At 36.6% G+C, this 22,628-nt stretch overlaps 2 protein-coding genes across 2 annotated transcripts in view; one reads left to right on the forward strand and one right to left on the reverse strand.

The window, feature by feature from the left end:
* The first annotated feature begins 16 nt into the window (after positions 1 to 16).
* LOC140165803 (transmembrane protein 234-like) lies at positions 17 to 13,282 on the forward strand. The gene is made up of 4 exons (XM_072189125.1): positions 17 to 449; positions 2,159 to 2,225; positions 3,470 to 3,562; positions 11,186 to 13,282. Exons 1-4 carry the CDS (start codon positions 291 to 293, stop codon positions 11,248 to 11,250), a joined length of 384 nt encoding a protein of 127 aa, XP_072045226.1. The 5' UTR covers positions 17 to 290; the 3' UTR covers positions 11,251 to 13,282.
* Positions 13,283 to 16,120: 2,838 nt separating this feature from the next.
* LOC140165807 (tyrosine-protein kinase Yes-like) overlaps positions 16,121 to 22,628 on the reverse strand; it is a 71,708-nt gene continuing 65,200 nt past the window's right edge. Inside the window, 1 exon segment of the mRNA XM_072189129.1 lies at positions 16,121 to 22,622. Coding sequence (XP_072045230.1) covers positions 22,420 to 22,622 — 203 coding nt within the window. The 3' untranslated portion in view covers positions 16,121 to 22,419.

A 22,628-nucleotide genomic window follows, 5' to 3' on the forward strand; every position in this document is an offset into this window, starting at 1 on the left:
ATAGAGGCTGTACTAAACCAATATGTCTGCGCCCACAGAAATGTAAACAAGTTTGTTGTATGAATTGTTTGTGTTATTATCTGCAGTTCAGGGGTCCAATTCTAAATATGTGGGGCAAAACAGTGCAGTACAAAAAGTAATAAGTTATGATTTGAACTTCATGATCATCATTCATGTGCATTGGCATTGCCATTCATGCATAAATGTAAGCTTTAAAAATAATACATGCATGTCAAACTCAGTGCATTTTACTCTGCAGTTTGACCTCCTATAGGGATACTTCCAGTACCATGATTTGGATAGTGTTTTGGTTGGTAATAGTTGCTATACTATGGGGTGCAACAAACCCATTAATGAAGAAAGGTGGCGCAGGCATAGAAAACATCCACAAAGACAGTACTGTCAAACAGTTCCTTGCTGAACTCCAGTTCCTCATTTGTAACTGGAAGGTTAGTATCATACATCCATTTTTGCTTAGTTTAAGGCTCTGACCTAATGGGTAATTATGTGCTCTGGTACCCTATTGAATTTTCTGGCGGGTACCCGAAAAAACTTTTTTTTTTTTTTTACAAAAATTGAAACAGTTACCGGTGCGCCGGTAATGATTTATAGACTCTAAAATTACTGGTTATTCAACTGGTTCTAAATTTTTTTCCAAAGCTGGATCAAGTATTTCTCCAGTTTCCAACCTTGAATAACAAGTAATTTAGCTAGTAGGGTCTATAAACTTCTTTTTTCAATTTTTGTAATAATTTTTTGTTGATTCGGGTAACATATGTTACTGGAATATCGACCCGGGTAGGCCCAGGACAGGCAGGAACTCGGTTACCGTAACTGGAATTGGTGAGAGGCTTTTAGCTCAAGTTGTTGTTGATGTATAATACATGCCCGAATACATGGTGGAAAAGCTGATTGAAAATGTTGAACTTCCCTTTTTTTGTGTATTTTGTTTAATACTCAACAATTATGTCAATGCCACTCTCCATTTGTGACTTACTCAGCTTCAAATTTGCTCACTGATAGCCTCATATTCGAGGCCAGAGTCTATTGCTATCAAAATCTAGTAGTTCAATGAAGCATGACAGGTGTGTGGAAGTAAACACAACTGGCTGATCACAACTAAAATTGGACTGATTTTATACTGTTCAAAATAGGAAACATTTGCTCTATTAAATAACTATACCTACAGTTGATTCATCAAAATAACTACATGTATCGTCCAAATTTAAACCAAAAAATATTTAACATGCATTGCAAAAAAATGTCAATGCTGATCTACTGAAAAACGATAGCATTGGACTCTAGCCTCAAATGCATATTATAACACCTTTTCATCAATTCCAGTGTGCAGGATGCCAGGATAGCTAGTTAATAAGTAGATGCTTTTGTGGAAAAAATTGAGTTAGCTTGAAATTTGTCTTGTTATAACTTGTACGAAACTTGGGAGCTGATCCAGGTTGCAGGATCTAGGATGTACGCTCTTGAAGCTGCAAAGTCCCTGTGTTGTTGTTAGATGGTTTATGGCGGTGATTGCACAGTAAAGGCTTTAGTGGTCAGCGACAACCTGTAAAGTGTGCTGAGGCTTGTGGATCAATGTCTAGGCATTGTGCTCCGGGGGGGCACTCAAACATTAGAGGTGACGCGTATGTAGGACTGTCATATTTTTTGCGAACACATGCTCTGTCACCCGAAGACCCCCTATTTTTCCATTTGATCTGTCACCCGAAGACCCTTACAAGTTCAATTTGAACAGTAAATTTAATTTATCACTGATTTTATTTGAAAAAACAAAGAAATTTGAAGCCATTTAGAACTAGAAATTTGATTTTCGAGGTTTTTGTGGCGATGTTTAGGTTCTCACCCAAAGATTCCATTTAAAAAAAAGGTTATGTTCTCACCCAATGACCCCATAATTATATTTTTTACATTTTGCTCTCACCGAATGCCAAAAATTATGCTCTCACCCAATGACCCCATATTTTTTACATTTTGTCTCACCGAATGCCCCTTAGTGCGAAAGTGCCAGCCCTACACCTAGATCCATTTCTAATTGAAGTGCCCCCCGGGTTGTGCTTGTGTGTAGCACACTATAAATCACTGCGCTTTAAAAAAAAACCTATTAATTATTATTAAATGTTTATCTTTTATTGGATTTCAGTATCTCGTGCCATTTGTGATCAACCAAAGTGGTTCCATTGTGTTTTACCTTACACTTGCTTCAGCAGGTAGGTATTGATTGATTGGTAGGTATTGATTGATTGAATCAATTAATTATGTGAGGTTGGAGGCAGTAGCATAGCCAGGCTTTTTTCAGAGTGGACCAAGGGGAGGGGGGTGGCAAGGTGTCCAATGGATATTTCACAGACGGCAGCTCACCCCCTGGCTATGTCACTGATTGGAGTTGGGCCACTTCAACTTGTCCTTCATCAGTTACCATAGGGGAGCAAAAGCAGGAAAAATGAGAGCTTGATTCAGTGAGGAGTGAGTAAGAAAATGAGACCTTTCAAGTAAATAATAAATAAATTATTACCTAGGGAGTGTTCATAAATACTTTGGTAGGGGGGAGGGCTGGTCAAAAGGTGGGGGGACACACAAAGTTTGAAGCTGCATAAAGGGGGACCCCAAATGTTGGTTTTTTTAACCAGACAATACCAAAAGAACAAGAACATATGCACAATTGTAAAATACAAATACATAGCGCGCACATTATCTTAATAAAGCCTTTTTTGGAAGCTTGAAGACTTTCCATTTTTACCCATTATCAGTGGGATACATACCCTTTTCTTATAGAGACTGTACAATACATGTACCAGCATTTTTTTTGTCTTTGCCCCGAAATTTATATTTTCCTCCCGACCAAGAAAGCTGGCTGCACCCCTGATAAATAAGTCTAAAGCATTAAAAATCTTGAGTATGTGCCCAGATATTGCTCTTAATTTCCCTTTCTTGTGTTACTTTTTTTTTTAAATTTATTTATTTTTAAATTATTGGTTATAAGAATGAAACATGAAGAAATTAGCATGCATAAATTGAAATTAAACTTCATACAATGTACAAGTCACAGCATGTGAAAAACACCATAAACTTGCATGTTTGTAGGAAATAGGCCTATATAAATAATAATTATAATGTATTTAACATGTAAATGTTATAATTGTGATTTAGTTCACTACTGCAAGGAAGTTGTTTTTTAACCTCTTGGAAAGGAGGGGGGGGGGTCAAAAAAGTTTTGTATGTTTCAAGAGGGGTCAAAAAAGTTTCAAGTTCTCTGGAGGGAGGGTCAAAAAATTTTGACTCCAAAAAATTCCAAGTGCCCAGTCCCCTACCAAATTATTTATGAACACTCCCTAAACATGCTAAATAATAAATAAATAATTCCCATCTTTTTGTTGTAATATTTTGGAAAAGTGAATTGTGTTTAACTGCAGTAATGACTGATGTTTGCATGTTAAATTTTGCATTGATTCAGAGCTGTCACTTGCAGTACCCATCACCAATTCTCTGACATTCCTTGTCACCACAGTCACCGGATACCTAATGGGAGAGAACATTGGAGGCAAAGGTATGTTATATTTTCCATATGAAGGTCTGCACAGCTGGTTAACATTTACATCCATATAAAAGAGGTCCGGATAAGGGAGGTTGGACAGTATATAGTGTAGTCTAATCAAGGGGTACTTAATAGGCAGCCCGCGGGCCAGGTCCGGCCCACCATCTTACTATAAATAGGGGAATGTTGTATCTATGTATCTATGTATCTATGTATCTATGTATGTATCACTATAAAGGCTCCGTCAGTTTCGATCCAAATGTCGCCAAATTCATACGGAGATCGAGGAATATACGGAACGTGTTTAAACTTTATTTGGTTGAAAACGGTCAAGAATTGGCTCCAAAACAGTGAAAATATGGGTAAAAAGGGTTTTTGTTATAAAAATCCTTTGCCACGCTACGCGTCACTGCAGCTGGCCGGCAGCGCGTCGGCGCCCCGTGCGTAATGCTCACTACGCCAATTCGCGCGTAAAAGGCGCAGAGCCACGCAACTTGAGAGCCAGAGACCAGTGGACATGATAATACGGAAAGAAGGAAAAATAATAAAGGACAAAAAGGTACATGGACGGGTCACGGGATGAGCGGTACTATAAAGAAAAATTAAATTAAAATGAGGACAAAAAGGTACGAGTAATTAGACCAACGGGTTAAAGTAACTAAATGAAACGGGCATGAAACAAAGAAGGAAAGAAACTATTCAGGAAATGTAAGAAAAAAAGAAGCTAAAATAATGAGAACAGAGTCAAATAAAAAACATGGAAACGGGAAATCACAAGCAGCACATAAAAAAAGATGCTAAAAGGGAAATGTAAGAAAGAACAGATTTAGAAAATAATGGGAACTGGGTTAAATAAATAAATAACATGGAAACGGAAAATCACAAGCTAAGCAGAGGAAACTAAAAAAGAAAATGTTAGAAGAGACAGATTTAGATAAATAAAAATGTACCTTTTCAATGATTCTACCTGTTCAGTAATTTTTCCTGTTATAGTGAACGCCCCATTTACTCATCTAGCGGGGACCCGCGCGAAGCGCGGGTATCCCGCTAGTGTACTCAATTCTGATTAGGCCCTAAAAGCTCCGAAATGTATACCCACTATATATTGCCAAGTAAACATGTAGGAAAAACCAAGGTGTAGTATTTGCATTCAGCCCTTAAGCACAGAGTTTGCCCTCTCTGACCCGCAACCAAATATGATTGAGAACCTGTGACAGGGATGTCATCGACCCCTTTTACGGTATGACCGTTACACGAACGAAAAGGTCGTGTAATGTAAGGAACATGCGGTATAAATGTACACAAACGTTTATAAGCTTAACTTGAAGCTCTTCTTTTACAAAAAAAAAAAACGAACTTGGAGAATGAAATTGGACTAGAATATGAATTAAACATTATTTATTCACATCAAACCGAATATAAAAGTCAAACAAAACAAGTAAGTAACCAACTAACCATGCACTAAATTTAGTGTCAACTGTGAAATGTCCGATAGTTAAAGAAAAATGTCAATGGGGAGCACCATTGTAATAGATCCTGTTTTTGATAGATGCACCACTGTGGATAATAATGATGTCAACTCAACGTCATTTTCGTCACAATCGTCAATTGCTGAACCCCTCTACCCTTACCTAAAAAACTAGCATTCCCTAGCACTCACTAGGCATTCCATTGAATGGTAAAGAACCGTTAATGAATGCCTAAATAGTGAATGCCTCCAATACTATAACATAGTTAATAGGCGGTTATTAGCACTCAACCGCCTGTTTGCTAGCCCTCAACCGCTTATAGCGGTTCATAAGTGGTTCATAAGCCCTCCTCAGAGGCGAAATATGTAAATGAGCTAAGCACTCGAACCACTAAGGAGGCATTCGAACCACTAAGGAGGCATTCAAACCGCCTAGCATTTAAACCACCTAGGAAGCATTCGAACCGCTTGGGAAGCATTCCAACTGCCTAGGAAGCATTCCAACCGCTAGGAAGCATTCCAACCGCTAGGAAGCATTCCAACCGCTAGGAAGCATACCAACTGCCTCAGAAGCATTCCAACCGCCTACAGGTTAGCACTCAAACCACTTATTTAGCCCTCAACTGCTATAAGTGGTTCGTAAGTGGTTCATAAGCCCTCCTCAGAGGCGAAATATGTAAATGAGCTAGGCCCTCGAACCACTTAGTGACATTCCAACCGCCTATGAAGCATTCCAACCGCCAAAGAAATTTCCAATCGCCTCAGAAGCATTCCAACCACCTATAGGCATTCCAACCGCCTATAGGTATTCCAACCACTTACAGGTGAAGCACTCAACCACTATATAATTATATAGCTGTGCTGGCTAAGCAATTCTACGAGAGTGACAAATAGGAATATAATGCACTGCAGAAAATCGCACATGGTAAGCCCAGAATATACACCATTTTTTATCCATTGTGACAGACGCAGAGGCATTTTAGTTCAGTACAGCATATGTCTTTGTCGAGTCTATGATATTTTTAGTGTAGACACATAGACACTAGCGGAGATGTGACTCCAAGTTCCTCTGGTTGAACAATATAATTGTCAATTCTTAGAATTCAGTATTGACATCAATTGAGGCATTCATTAGCTGCTGAGTGCTAGTGACCACCTACAATCCCCGAAATATGTCTTGAAACATTAAAGCGTCTTTAGGGGAAAATTAGTCCCCCCACTCCCCCGTGCAATGTTGAAACGTGCAAATGTGTTCAGCGTGTCTCCAAAGTGTCGCAACATTGAATGATGGGGGGTGGGGAAGGAAAAGTGTTAATTGATGGCCCAGCTTTCTTCTAATTCCAAATATTGAACATTTTTATCGACATTAAATATACACTTTGGATTTCATTCAAGATGCCTAAAGCGTTTCAACGACATTTTTCGGGGATTGTCTGAGGCAAACGCTAAAATTAACATCTGATTTTAATCTTTTGGCTATAACTTTAAAACTACTTAAATCACTAGAATCACTCCAAATTTTCAATGAATATTAGTTAGTGCATAAGCTATGATGTGGGTATAAAATAAAGCAACTAATTGTATCAATTTTGACTATATCGCCCTGCACTACAAGCAGCTTGCACCCATCACCTGTGTATGTCTACAATCATAGATTGAATACAATAGCGCTCTTTTCAAACATACTAATCTTACAGATGTGAGTGATCAGCATGATATAGTTCAATGCATAGGTACCGCGTGAAAATTTTTCCATGACTATTCATTAATAGATAGGCTATGATGTGGGCACAAAATAAAACAACTCATATTTTATTTAGGTAGTGGTCAAATAATTCTTTTGTACTCCATCCATTTGCATATCTTCTGGAGCGTGCCTATAGAGGAGATGATTTGAACTAATGACCTTATGTGCAAGCACTCTATAAGTAAAATACTTATGAAACGTGTGAAACTTGAACGGGTGGGGTGTGTGTGGGTGTGTGTGTGTGTGTGTGTGGGGGGGGTTATCTTACAATTGCTATAGTGCCCATATTCATGACCTTTAAAGATGTCCGGATCTATGTTTGCCTTTATTACAATTTAAAACAAAAACAATCAATTATCATGCCATAGATAAATTAGGGTTTTAAAACTTATTTTCGTGTTTCATAATGTCAATTGTCATGAATACAGAAGAATAGTTTATCTTACAATTGCTATAGTGGTCCATATTCATAACCTTTAAAGATGTCCGGATCTATTTGTGTCTTTATTACAATTTAAAAAAATCAATTATCATGCCATAGATAAATTAGGGCTTTAAAACTTATTTTCGTGTTTCACAATGTCAATTGTCATGAATACAGAAGAATAGTTTACTGGTTTGAATAAGTCACACACAAAAAAAAAAAAAAAAAAAAGGTGAAACTGTTGAGGCTCGAACCACTAGCCTTCCGTCTCACCGTCTGAAGTACTGTCCATTACACCCCGCTGTCATGTTGAAATAATTACGGGCTTCCGTGATATATGGGTGCGCATTGCATTCTCGTGATTATGAATATGGTAAATCTCGACAGACGATTTACATTTGCTAAAATCAGTAAAATGTAAATAATGTTAGAGCTAACAAAACGTAAAATAGTAAAATTAGATGTAGTTTTTAACAAGCTTTCAAACAAAACACTTTACAAATAAAAGATGACACCAAATCGGCCTAAATTATGAATTTTGTCAACGGTTTACCATTTCTAAATTAAAGAAACTCCTTGTATTAATATTCAGTATTAGGCTAGGGTAAACCGTCAAATCACTATGTGATTCAATGGGACGATTTACAATCGCACTTTACCATTTCACGCAAATAAAATATCAATTTTAAAGATATCTCTGCATGAGTAGGCCTACTTCATAAGCGTTAATGCGATTTTGTTATTGGTTCGCTTTTGTTTTGTTTTTTGCTCGGGGCGTTGGTCTGAAAAAAAGGTGAAAAAGGTCGTTTTTGACTATATTGCCATGCACTGCAGCGTTCACGCGATACCTATGCATTGAACTATATCATGCTGATCACTCACATCTGTAAGATTAGTATGTTTGAAAAGAGCGTTATTGTATTCAATCTATGATTGTAGACATACACAGGTGGGGGTGCAACCTGCTTGTAGTGCAGGGCGATATAGTCAAAATTGATACAATTAGTTGTTTTATTTTATACCCATATCATAGCTTATGCACTAACTAATATTCATTGAAAATTTGGAGTGATTCTATCAAGTAGTTTTAAAGTTATAGCCAAAAGATTAAAATCAGATGTTAATTTTAGCGTTTGCCTCATACAATCCCGAAATATGTCTTGAAACATTAAAAGCGTCTTTAGGGAAAATTAGTCCCCCACTCCCCGTGCAATGTTGAAACGTGCAAATGTGTTCAGCGTGTCTCCAAAGTGTCGCAACATTGAATGATGGGGGTGGGGAAGGAAAAAGTGTTAATTGATGGCCCAGCTTTCTTCTAATTCCAAATATTGAACATTTTTATCGACATTAAATATACACTTTGGATTTCATTCAAGATGCCTAAAGCGTTTCAACGACATTTTTCGGGGATTGTCTGAGGCAAACGCTAAAATTAACATCTGATTTTAATCTTTTGGCTATTACTTTAAAACTACTTGATAGAATCACTCCAAATTTTCAATGAATATTAGTTAGTGCATAAGCTATGATGTGGGTATAAAATAAAGCAACTAATTGTATCAATTTTGACTATATCGCCCTGCACTACAAGCAGCTTGCACCCATCACCTGTGTATGTCTACAATCATAGATTGAATACAATAGCGCTCTTTTCAAACATACTAATCTTACAGATGTGAGTGATCAGCATGATATAGTTCAATGCATAGGTACCGCGTGAAATTTTTTCCATGACTATTCATTAATAGATAGGCTATGATGTGGGCACAAAATAAAACAACTCATCTTTTATTTAGGTAGTGGTCAAATAATTCTTTTGTACTCCATCCATTTGCATATCTTCTGGAGCGTGCCTATAGAGGAGATGATTTGAACTAATGACCTTATGTGCAAGCACTCTATAAGTAAAATACTTATGAAACGTATGAAACTTGAACGGGGTGGGGGTGTGTGTGGGTGTGTGTGTGTGTGGGGGGGTTATCTTACAATTGCTATAGTGCCCATATTCATGACCTTTAAAGATGTCCGGATCTATGTTTGCCTTTATTACAATTTAAAACAAAAACAATCAATTATCATGCCATAGATAAATTAGGGTTTTAAAACTTATTTTCGTGTTTCATAATGTCAATTGTCATGAATACAGAAGAATAGTTTATCTTACAATTGCTATAGTGCCCATATTCATAACCTTTAAAGATGTCCGGATCTATTTGTGTCTTTATTACAATTTAAAAAAATCAATTATCATGCCATAGATAAATTAGGGCTTTAAAACTTATTTTCGTGTTTCACAATGTCAATTGTCATGAATACAGAAGAATAGTTTACTGGTTTGAATAAGTCACACACAAAAAAAAAAAAAAAAAGGTGAAACTGTTGAGGCTCGAACCACTAGCCTTCCGTTTCACCGTCTGAAGTACTGTCCATTACACCACGCTGTCATGTTGAAATAATTACGGGATTCCGTGATATATGGGTGCGCATTGCATTCTCGTGATTATGAATATGGTAAATCTCGACAGACGATTTACATTTGCTAAAATCAGTAAAATGTAAATAATGTTAGAGCTAACAAAACGTAAAATAGTAAAATTAGATGTAGTTTTTAACAAGCTTTCAAACAAAACACTTTACAAATAAAAGATGACACCAAATCGGCCTAAATTATGAATTTTGTCAACGGTTTACCATTTCTAAATTAAAGAAACTCCTTGTATTAATATTCAGTATTAGGCTAGGTAAACCGTCAAATCACTATGTGATTCAATGGGACGATTTACAATCGCACTTTACCATTTCACGCAAATAAAATATCAATTTTAAAGATATCTCTGCATGAGTAGGCCTACTTCATAAGCGTATTAATGCGATTTTGTTATTGGTTCGTTTTGTTTTGTTTTTTGCTCGGGGGCGTTGGTCTGAAAAAAGGTGAAAAAGGTCGTTTTTGACTATATTGCCATGCACTGCAGCGTTCACGCGATACCTATGCATTGAACTATATCATGCTGATCACTCACATCTGTAAGATTAGTATGTTTGAAAAGAGCGTTATTGTATTCAATCTATGATTGTAGACATACACAGGTGGGGGTGCAACCTGCTTGTAGTGCAGGGCGATATAGTCAAAATTGATACAATTAGTTGTTTTATTTTATACCCATATCATAGCTTATGCACTAACTAATATTCATTGAAAATTTGGAGTGATTCTATCAAGTAGTTTTAAAGTTATAGCCAAAAGATTAAAATCAGATGTTAATTTTAGCGTTTGCCTCATACAATCCCGGAAATATGTCTTGAAACATTAAAGCGTCTTTAGGGAAAATTAGTCCCCCACTCCCCGTGCAATGTTGAAACGTGCAAATGTGTTCAGCGTGTCTCCAAAGTGTCGCAACATTGAATGATGGGGGTGGGGAAGGAAAAAGTGTTAATTGATGGCCCAGCTTTCTTCTAATTCCAAATATTGAACATTTTTATCGACATTAAATATACACTTTGGATTTCATTCAAGATGCCTAAAGCGTTTCAACGACATTTTTCGGGGATTGTAGTACCGCTATCCTTGGCACTTGAGGGCTTGGCGAATACCTACAGAATGCCAAATAGGCATTCATGTTTGGTAAGGGTAGGAACAATTGCAATCGGTAAGTAATCCGAGCCTTTTTGGGCAGTGGGTTTTCACGATTCGGATGATAATAAAACTGATCGGCAGTAACTGAATAACTGATTGGCTGCCTGTTGCTGCCCATGGCAATGGTACGTGTTTACAAACAGGGCGCAGGGCTGTATGGAGCTTTGCGTTCATAAAAATTCCCGGCTAAAAATGAAATACTGACTCACGTGTGATGATCATGATAATACGTGTACACGTTCGTGTAACGTGTAGTATGATGCGTGTCACGTAAGGGATAATGCACGGGATAATACAAGCCTAAGTATTACCAAATGTATATAAAATGTTACATTGTGGCTTTTTTGTTTTCTTCTTTCCAGAAACCATATTAGGAATGTGTCTGGTACTAGCAGGAGTTACTTTGTGTGTATGGGACAAAACATGAGCATGGAACATAGCATCTTACAAAGTATACAAAGTGGCATAGCCAGGTGGCAAGGGGGTACATGCAGCCCCCCTGTGAGAAGTCTTCCCTCGACACCCTCTTGTCCCTCTAAATTCAAAGTAAGGGATGAACTGCATTGCTGTATCTACAGGTAGTCCATGTGATCCTAGCAAGAGGCCAGGTCTTTAAATTCTTGCTAGATCTGATAATATGCAGTGAATATTATGCCTGAACAAATACATGTAGACATAAAAAAATCAGTTTTTGAATTGAGTAACATGTTCTACTGACAACCACGGAACTGCTAGTATACAAAGACATTAATCCATAATGTAGGAGGGACAAATGATTATAGGGTTCTGTTGTCCCATGAACCTTACCCAATCAACTGTGCCTACACCCGAAACTTGAATCATCCTTATCCAATTGATCCACTGCCCTTACGTGTATATACTCCTTAAAATAATGAGAGATTAATTTCAATCTATTCAACCAGATTAATCCACATACCTTGGAGCAACCAACGTTGCGGTCAGTACCACTGACCTTCAGCTGGGTTGTGATGTTTAACACCTTGAGTCCCGATGACGTCACCCTGTGATGTCATTTGGCGAGGTAGAGTTCTGATGGTTCTGTCCCAGGCGTGTGAGAGGTCGTTTCTGAGTCCTCCACCACGGTTGAGGGATGGTTGTTCTGCTCGCATCCAGATGGCTTCTTTAACTCCCTGTTCGTACCGCCTGGGACAGAACCATCAGAACTCTACCTCGCCAAATGACGTCAAAGGGTGACGTCATTGGGACTCAAGGTGTTTAACATCACAACCCAGCTGAAGGTCAGTGTACTGACCGCAACATTGGTTGCTCCAAGGTATGTGGATTCATCTGGTTGAATAGATTGAAATCATTCTCTCATTGTATGATTCCCAGATGATTGAGAGTATTCACAACTCCTTAAAGTAATATATTGCCGACACATTCAGTATGTACATGCAGTCAGGGACTGATATTTCAATTGTATACAAACCATGCATGTATGATGGAGATAAGATTTTGTGTCCCTCAAATACCTGGTGCTGCCAGCTTCAGTTTCATAACAGAATCTCATTTTCGCCAAAAATGAAGTTAGCATATTGTGGCACTGAGCCAAATATTGCCTAATATGTTTCCCGAAATGACAGCTTTTGAAACTCCAAATGGCAGCTTTTGAAACTGGATCAATAAAATTGTTTTAAAAAAAGATTGAGATGTTAATTGATGCCCATCTTTACAATCATCACTAGGAGTTATATTGTTTGTCTGTTTGTTTGTTTGTTACACCTGATTTATATTTTCAACACAATTGAATATGATTGACACTACAAATTGCAACAAAAACCATGAATATTATAAAAGAGGCACTTTATTTCATAAACAATTTCAACATAACATAATTCTATCAATAATACTGATTAATATTCAAAATATATAAATGTACACAATACTACATATAGCTGTAGATGTTTAATATCAATATATCCCAGGGGGTGGGTACGGGGGTACTCAAATTTGGTTTGGGTAGGGATGTGCCGCTGAGAATTTGACATTGGACCTATCAATACAAATTTTCCCAGAAACTTGAACCCATCTCTATATCCAGCTATATATTCGGCAATTTTATGCAAATTGGTACAGTTTTCAAAAATTTTTGCAAAAATTTTGTCAAATACAGGCAATTTTTGTTACAAGGAAGCAAAATTAGGCTATTTTCTGAAAAAATTGAGAAAATTAGCCTATATGGAGGGGTCATTGATATACCAAATGGCTGAAAATGGGGCCCTTGTTTGCAGCACATCCCCTGTATAGTCATTTGTAATGAGTACCCCATCCCGGTTGAGACACTTGAAAGAGGAAGTGATCATGGTCACAAGGGGCCGGTTTCTTGAAACATGGCTAGTGGCGAGGCTTCCTAAGCCATCAGGCTTAAGGGCTGGGGTATGAACGTTTGGACAGTATTTATTTTGGGACATTAGAACACATCAGACATATCGAATTGCATTCTGAATACTGAAGAATGTCATTCTGATATCAAATAATTTTGATTTTTGAAATTAGCAATTTAATACACATTTTATGGCAAATCATTAAAATTGATATTTTGATATTTAACAGTACTTGAAGTAAACTTTACAAATCTGATGATTTATACTTAAAGTGTATGTAGGTGGGATGAAAAGCCGACGATCAATTGAAAATTTGGACCTTTCGTATTGAATATATGGATTTTTTTTCCAAAACACCAAAAAAAATTAGGTCTTTTTGGGAAAAAAATCGATATCTTCAATATGATAGGTCAAAATTTTCAATTGACCATCGGCTTTTCCTCCCAGCTACATACACTTTAAGAATATATCATTAGATTTATATAATTTACTTCGAGGACTGTTATATATCAAAATTTGAAAAATATCAAATTTTATAAATTGTCATAAAATTTGTATTATATCGTGATTTTCAAAAATGAAAATTATTTGATATCAGAAAGACATGCTTCAGATGCAGAGCGTGGTGGTAGGCATTGTGCTTGACGCAATTGTCATTTATGCGTGCCTATTGAGCTCTCATGATCGAGAAACTAATATTTTAGCTATAGTCATATATACCAGTGCTTACAATTTCACACCATACATCACCTAGAAAGGTAAATCAATAAATGGATCCACATTGGTAGGGCTAGCCTGCTGGCTTAGGAAGCCTGACCACTAGCCAAGCTTCAAGAAATTGGACCTACGAATCTTAATAATATAGTTCTGTGTATTGAAACTTATATCCAGCTATATATAGTAGTTATGCCAATTAGTCCAAATAAGGATAACAACATGTATAAAAGACAACAACAAATGCTGCCAACACTTTCTGAAAATAGGGTTGCTCAGTTTGGTCTAAAAATATATACGCAAAATGTACCAAATTAGTAAGAAATTTACTCCATACCTCAAACATAGCATAAAATATAGTAATAGGATAATAACAAAATATCATAGCATAATCAGGCTTTGCCGTTTGAAATTTGCAGGGGAGCTTTTAATCGCTCTCCTTGAGTGCTACAGGAGAGCACTAGGAGAGCACTTTCACTACTGTATATAATTATGTGGTTATTATTCATATTGTTACACCAAAGGTAGGCGAGCAATAAAAAGCTCTTCTCGGCTTTATTTGAGGGGAGTGATGGGGAGCAATCGCTCTAGCTCTCCTCAAACGGCAAAGCCTGGCATAATATAGCAACATATACACACACCTGTTCCCATATAGGAGACAAGGCCCAGAAGAAGGCACATTATTATTATTTATGTATACCTCACTGCATGTGAGAAGCGGGATTGCATAAAGCCAACTCTACTTGTACATCAGAAGTGGAATCCCTTTTACACTCTCCATCCATCACTTAGTGCATCTGGTACATAATGTTTTGAATTAAAGCCATACTGTGTGACTTACTTCACAGCAACGCCCTCAATTTTACTCGGATTTCTACTTCTTGCATAATTATAATGCCCAGTGGTATACTAAAATACCACGTAAAAGACTAAGCCTGAGGTGCTTTAATAACGGTAAAATTTAACTTTTTGTATTAAAACTGGGTCTACCCGGTTTTATTCAGAGTTCAACGATCGAGTGCTTGCTAACATGTACTGTGGATGTCAGCTTGTATGTACACACGTTGAGTGCGATGCTCCATGCAGTTACATGTAATACGATCGGCGAGCGTAGTACATGCATTGTAGGCGTTGGAATGAAATCACACTTTTCTTCGTTATACCTCATTTGTTTGGCTCGAAATTAAAAGGGGATAATGTGATCAGTGAAAACAAACATAAGAATCTATTCTTTATGCAAATCACATATTACTAGTATTGCTTTAAGTCCGATGCACACGTTTTGTGTGTTTGGTGTTTTTATGTTGCTTGCACCATACAAATGTGAACAAGAACAAAATATCAGCAGATTTAGTTCTTGTTTTCAATTTGCGCATGTCACAGATATGTTTCAGTTGTTTTCTTCAGAATAATTTGATAATAAATTTGTTCGCAAGGAAACATGTGTTTTGCTGAGCAGTGGCACCAGGGGGAGGGGGCATATGTACCCCCAAAAAATCTTTGCCCTCCAAGCAGTACAAAAAAAAACATAGAAAATCCAACTGTTTTCCCCCAAACAAAACACTTTGCCCCTCCCCTCACTGCCCCCTTAGAAAAGTGTTCCTGGTGTTGCCACTGGTTGTGCTGCCAGATAAATTTTGTCCAATTACCGCAGCACACTGTAACACAAACGTCTATGCATTTTAAAAAGAGTAAAACAAAAAGAACTACCCATTTGGATTTCAAAAAGTATTTCAATTTAAAAGATTTTTTTTGGCATCAAAGACACAGATTTCATACTTGAATGAGCACACATTAAATGAACCAGTTCACTAAAAATTGCAAAAAGTTAATATCAAGTACTCTATTGTAATTCCTGTTTTCCTGATACCGGGTGCTCGATTATAATCCAAGTGTACTTGTTAATAATGGTTGCCCGATTATAATGCTAGTTTTCCTGATACCGGGTGCCTGATTATAATGCAAGTGCCCGATTGCAAATGTCCTATTCTGGTCAGATTCTGCTTGACCTTCCTCCTGTAAAAGGATACTCATTTTTGTGACTTTTGAAATCAGCAATTTCTCCATTCATGTGTGATTACTTATGCATCAGAACACCTGTGGGATTAGAACCGGTACCACTGGGTATGAAGAGGGTATGATTCTGTAGATGATGCATGTCAAAAATATTTTCAATGAAAGAAATGCTTTTTGAAATATAGAGACAAATCCAAAGGGGTAGTTATTTTTGTTTTACTCTTTAGTCCACCCATCATTAATACTATGCATTAAAAATATACTGTGTTCAAAACACACATTTATTTTTATAAATTGACAAAAGAGATTAATTACAATAATAATATATAAGCATACAAAATGTATTAAGCTATGTACAATATACTTATTAGTATACAAAATCAAATATACTTATTCAAATTAATTCAATATACATGTAAATATTTGCTTGTTTAGCTGTATAAAATGATTATTAAGAAATGTTCCATAAACTTGCATAATATTGAATTCATTTGCATATATCAAAATTTCATTACACACAATGGAAAATGGGCTATTCCATTTAAAATCCACAATACCCCTGTGGAATATTTTGAAAATATCTTCCACAGTGGGAGTATGAATTTCAAATGGAATGTACACATTGGCAGCTCCATTTGAGACTCACTCTCTCTCAGGGGAAGATTCAGGTTGAATCTTTCTCAGAGGGTGCATGAAATTCAAACGGAGCTGCCTAATGTGCTCATTCCATTCAAAATTCATACTCCCCTTGTGGAAGATATTTCCAAAATGTTCCACAGAGGTAGTGTGGATTTTTAATGGAACAGCCCAATATAAGCATTTGGTCCATCTATAATTTTCCTGGTTATTTCAAATTTTTCAGAAAATGCAGCATGTCTTTGCATTCAGTTCAATATAATTTATTTCCATTAGGGGGCTATCATTTTCTTTAGAAGGGGGGTCCCAAATTGACAAAAAGTCTGTGTCAATAAAATTGGTAACAAAAATTTTATGACCCCCACCACCACCGATTCACCTTACCCCCTAAACAGGCTAAAATTGTATTGAAAATCAGTCTTTTTGAATAAAATAAACACACTATCTCTGGTTATCTTGTGACTCCCTACATTTTGGTCATCAAAAATTTTATGACCACCCTATTTTTCTTTCCAGAAATTGATGACCCCCAGTATATTTGGGACCCCTTTTCCAAAGAAAATGATAGCCCCTAAAGTCATATACATATACAAAATGTGTGAGATATGGTGCAATCAAATAAAACCCTAAAGTTTGTTCAACTTGTATTAAATACGCAAAAATTATGCGGTTTTTGTTACTGCGCGCATCAATAAAGTCCCAACTCGCGCTCTCGTAAATCCACATAAAGCGTGTACCAGTCACGCATTATGCAACGCACAACTAGCGTACTAAGTGCTGCATGCACCCATTCTATATCAATACACTGTGTTATGAGTCTGTGTTGTGATCAAGCCAAATGAGTCCGATGTTGGACCATAGCCGTAAGAAGTGTTCCATTTTTTTGGTTTTTTATTCTTTTCGCCACTAGGAAAATGATTTAAACAAAGTCCAACTGACAGGGTTCACAACATAATATTCAGATACATTGTATGCCACTTTGTACCACTCAAAAAGCCTGAAACTTGTGAAAAATCTGAAATAGTGTGTCAAATGTAAGGTTTACAAAGAGTCATAAAAAATTTGGACTTCAAAAAAGAAGGAAAAGTGGCATCTCTGACTGGGTAAGAAATGGTTCAGACGTATTTGTAATTCGTTGTCCAATACTTTCAAAAAGTATTTGTTATTCAATCTGTTCAAATTACTTTTATCTACTAATAACGAATGTTTGTTGACAAACAAAAATATTCATCATCCAATATTTGACTTTGCCACCGAAGTCTATGTCAAATATTTGTTTTCATCAACAAACATTTTGTTAGAAGATAAAAATGTCTTGCAACAGTTTTGAATAACAGATACTTGTTGCATCAAATATTTGACATCCAGTATGGAGTACAAATCGGCCATAATTGTATTAGGCCTAAATGACAATAAATTGAAAATTAATTTTGCCTAACAAAATACTCACTTTGTTTTCCATGATAGCAGCACATTATTGATTAAAAATGTTCCAATTTACTAACTATACATAATATACCCTGCTTGTGACAAAAATGTTATTAAAATAAAAATAATAATAGTAATAAAAATAAGTATGAGTTGGAAATCAAAACTCTTTAAGGACACACACTTTTTACTAGGGATGTAAAAGATCATATAAAAACAGATGAAATGATGTAATGTATCAAAACGGACAATGGTTCAACTATACTAAATATACCCATAAATGAGTTTATGAGTTGATAAATGCATTAAAAAACTTTTCAACACTCACATCACCTCAATTGAATTTGTCTGTGTGAATAAAAATGTGTGTCCTTAACAAGAACCCAGGACCTCTGTGTCTCTTGACCGGTGCTCATGCCAATGAGCAAAATAGGAGACAAGAATGAGGGTATCACATCCCGTTTATAGATATGCTCTATATAGGCCAAATGCTACTATCAAATTCCTCTTCTATAGACCACTTGACATCATTGTTTATCAACAAAGACAAGGGACTGGTCTATCGATATGCTTCAATGAACCGCTACACTGTTCAATGGCTTTCTTGTACTATATGAAATGTGGTGGGCAATTTAAAATGCATGTCCCCTGATGAGCAAATGACGATGCGTACACACACTGCCGGGCAAATAACAATGGAAATTGCCATAATTTGTGCACATGCTGCCGGGCAATGACGTCACATGTCAAGTGGTCTATAGATCTAGTAAGTGAATCAAATGGGAACATGTCATTACCACGAGTACTAAAATATTACTAGTATCAAAGTCATTTGATATGTAAACCAGTTCCAATTTTGTGCTAGGGATGTTGAAGTTATCAACCACTTTATGTCTGAGAGCAGGGTTAGAACCACATGAACATGGTTAGAACTGGGTTAGAACCACATGAGCAGGGTTAAAACATTGTTAGAACCGTATGAGCAGGCTGCGATTATTTTTTTCATACATCATATTTGTAATACATGTGGTAATATGAGTAGATTTTTCAGAAAATCTTTTTTTTTTTTTCAGTGAGTTTTGCTTTATTCTGTGTTTGATTATGAAAAACGGAAAAAAAAATCAAAATTTACAAATAAGATGTACAAAAAAAAAATTGTGAGCAGGCCGGGTTAGAACCATATGAACAGGGTTAGAATTGGGTTACAACCACATGAACAGGATTAGAACTACATGAGCATGGTTACCTAGCCATCCTTCTCAAGTAGAACTAGTGGGCATAAAAAAGTAACCCTTAATCAATGCTTGATGGCTTCAAAACCCACCTGTTGGTCATCAACCAGGTCTTGGCAAAACTCGCAGTTTAACCCCCTGGACACTACTAGTCATCTAACAGCATTTCTGATTGGTTGATAACTTGAAATGCTCATTTCAATAGCCAATTATGACTAGGCTTTTAACTATTTATGGTCAAACTTGCATTTGCAGATGATCTTATCAATATCCTGCTTGATTGGTTTAAAATTGGACACAATATTCATTTTGGCCAATCGGCAGGTAGCTCTCATGGGGTTACCAGCATTCTATTGTTTCAAGCAATAGAAACCAGACTCAATTGCTCAAATGTGTTTTGATGACATCCCTTAAGTAAATGGTAAATACTTTAACCCCCTGAGCACTACCTGCTGATCTATCATTGCCTCTGATTGGTCCATTACATGATCACTTTAATCACCAATCAGAATGGAGCTAATTTGCAAGTCATTAACCAATTTTTTGTGTGGTGAAACTATTCTAACAATGTTGCTGATTGGTCCAATTGATAATGAAAACTTCTTTTGGCCAATCGGCAGGTTGATTTCATGGGGTTAAGTAAGTGGTAAATACTTTAACTTCTGCAGAAATATTGTATTCTTAACACTTCATTATATATTGCATCAAATCCTTAAAGCTGTAATTTTTGGCTTTTGCTTATCCACGATTCTAACTAATATCTACTTTCTTTGCTATTTACCAATTTCTTTTTAGGATATGCTAATACTACATAAGAATGCACACAGTGGTATTTATTTTGCACTATTCATAGGTTAATTGAACGCATATTACTTGTTGGGAGAGAAATTAGACAAAATAATGCACGTGCGCTGATGTTAATGCGTCTAATGCACGAGCCCCGAAAGTAAAAGTTAAACTATTTCATACATGAGAAGAAAAAAACATGTGATTTTTGCTGTTTTTATAACAAAATTATCACTACAAATGTTGGAAAATAGTCTACCAAATATAACTGCGCATAGTATGCAGAGTGCACATTATACACAATCAATGCACTCATGCAGCGTACTTTTCTAACCACTTTTCTGATTGGCTGCTTTGATGGAGTGTATGGAACTTACTTGTATAAACTGGAAAGTGATTATAAAGGCAAAGGCACAAGGATTATATTTAATGCATGGGGTGTGTGTGTGGGCATGTATGCAATGTGAGGGGGGGGGGGGGTGTGTGTGTGTGTGGGGGTGTAGTTAATGTGATACTCTACATTCCAACCGGGACCTTCCAGGAATCAGTGTCTATCCCCGCCTTATCAATATGTGCAATGGGCTGCTAATACAATATAAATTAAAAAAATTTAAAGTGTGTTATAAAATATGTCATAAGATATTATCTGCACATCTCCGGCTAACTTGGAAAATTCAGGAAGTAACAACCATGCATATAGACCTAAACATCATCCCCGGTTGGGAGGGGGGGGGGTGATTTCATGTAGGGGTGTGTTATGTGTGCCTTGTGGACGATGTCTGTACATGTATGTGGTTGCATCACATGATTTGAAATAAGTGCATTTGGAACATGCACTACTTGTTATTAAGTAAGAGTTGTACCATATAAACAGTTGCATATTCAAATTTGGCACATCTTCTACTGGAGAAAAAAAATTGTATACATATATCTTGTACAAAAATAGGAAGCCCAAACTGGATACTGGCATGTATTTATTATTCTTGCAATTCATCAGTGCATTACATAGTGGTGGATAAGATCCATTTCACATAGTGACATAGTGATGTGACCCCTGCCATCTATCCGCCACTATGTGATGCAACTGACAAATTAATACATACTTGACAAACTCTTTCTCCTTAATTGATTATCCCTTGACATGATCCGTATCAATTTATCTGTGTAAACTTTCATGATTATAAAGTACTTTACAAAGCACACACAACCAGATTCCTATTACTTCACCCCCAGAGGTACGTACACTGCTGCCCAGCTACTTCATTGGTAATCTAGAGTACCCGTGTTGGTACACTATATGCGATATGTCACTATGTGAAATGGATCTTATCGACCACTCTAGAGTACACACATTGGAATCACATGTACAGTTCTTCACACACTGGTACTGGTTTGATACTGCACTTGGCACTCTAGAGTAGCCACAGAGTAGCAGGGCAGTTACTGTAGTGTACCTCTGGGGTCGGCAACAATAGGAATCTTGTAGTGTACATACGGATATATGTAACCCAATCAAGCAGAATGAGAACGATATTGTGAAATATTAATTTTAAGATTTGTACATGATGATCAACAACTTTTAATCAGCTTTAAAAGCCATAATTGGTATGATATTTTCAATGAATTTGATAAAAAAAATTCAAACATGATTTTTTTTTGCATATTGGACAACCGAGCAATTTTGAATTAAGATCTAGACTAATGTCTGCCTCATTGGGCTATTCCATTTAAAATCCACACTACCCCTGTGGAAGATTTTTGAAATATCTTCCACAGGGGGAGCATGAATTTCTAATGCAATGAGCACATTATATAGGCAGCTCCATGCTGTTGCCACAATCTGCTTTAGATTCTTGCCAGGTGAAATGTAAATACCCCTGATGTGACACACAGAAGCCATTTGATAGCTGTAAACATTGAATATTACAAAAAACATTTGAATGATAAATCTGCTACATGGACAATTTTGGCAAAATTGTACTCATTTTACTTGACCGAGCACATAATACAGTTGATTGATTTATTTCTTTAACGCTTGATGCAATGTTTCTGAAGGAAAAAAGAAGTTACAGAGACAACTTGTTGGAGTTCAACAGATTGTATTAAACACCCATATGACAAGCATGTATGTAGACAACATATGTGACACGATCAAGGGAAATGAGTCGGATGTCGCTAATATTGTTTTTGAGATATTGGCAAAAACAGTGTTCAAGTTCTTTTGTTTTATATTGTTTTCAGTGATTAATAAATTGATGTAACTTTGCAAAGAAAAGTCGTATCAACATGGGGTTTTCAGTTTCTGAAAGCTCAAGATGTCCTCTTTAGAAACAATTGTTAAAGTCATTTTTGACCAGGGTCGACATGTGACTCCTTCCCCTTGATCATGTCACATATTCTTCTGACCACACACTAAAATGGTAATTCAGTTCTCCGTATTTATTCAGCTTCTTTGTAGTTAGGCTCTGTTGCTACAAAGTAGTCATCTAAAAAGGAATGTAAGAACTCAAATGTAGGCCTACTCTGTGCATCTTTATGCCAGCATTTCAGCATTAATTCATAGAGCGAGTCAGGGCATTGGGCTGGCTTTGACATACGGTAACCTCGTTCTACCTGTTCCAAGACTTCCATGTTGACCATACCTATAA

Source organism: Amphiura filiformis, chromosome 12, assembly GCF_039555335.1.
Source record: "Amphiura filiformis chromosome 12, Afil_fr2py, whole genome shotgun sequence".
Classification (NCBI taxonomy): Eukaryota; Metazoa; Echinodermata; class Ophiuroidea; order Amphilepidida; family Amphiuridae; genus Amphiura; species Amphiura filiformis.

Coding starts and splice junctions, on each gene's coding strand:
- LOC140165803 (XM_072189125.1), top strand. CDS start 291: ATGATTTGGATAGTGTTTTGGTTGGTAATAGTTGCTATACTATGGGGT. Junction 2,226..3,469: donor CCTTACACTTGCTTCAGCAG/GTAGGTATTGAT, acceptor GCATTGATTCAG/AGCTGTCACTTGCAGTACCC. Junction 3,563..11,185: donor AGAGAACATTGGAGGCAAAG/GTATGTTATATT, acceptor TCTTCTTTCCAG/AAACCATATTAGGAATGTGT.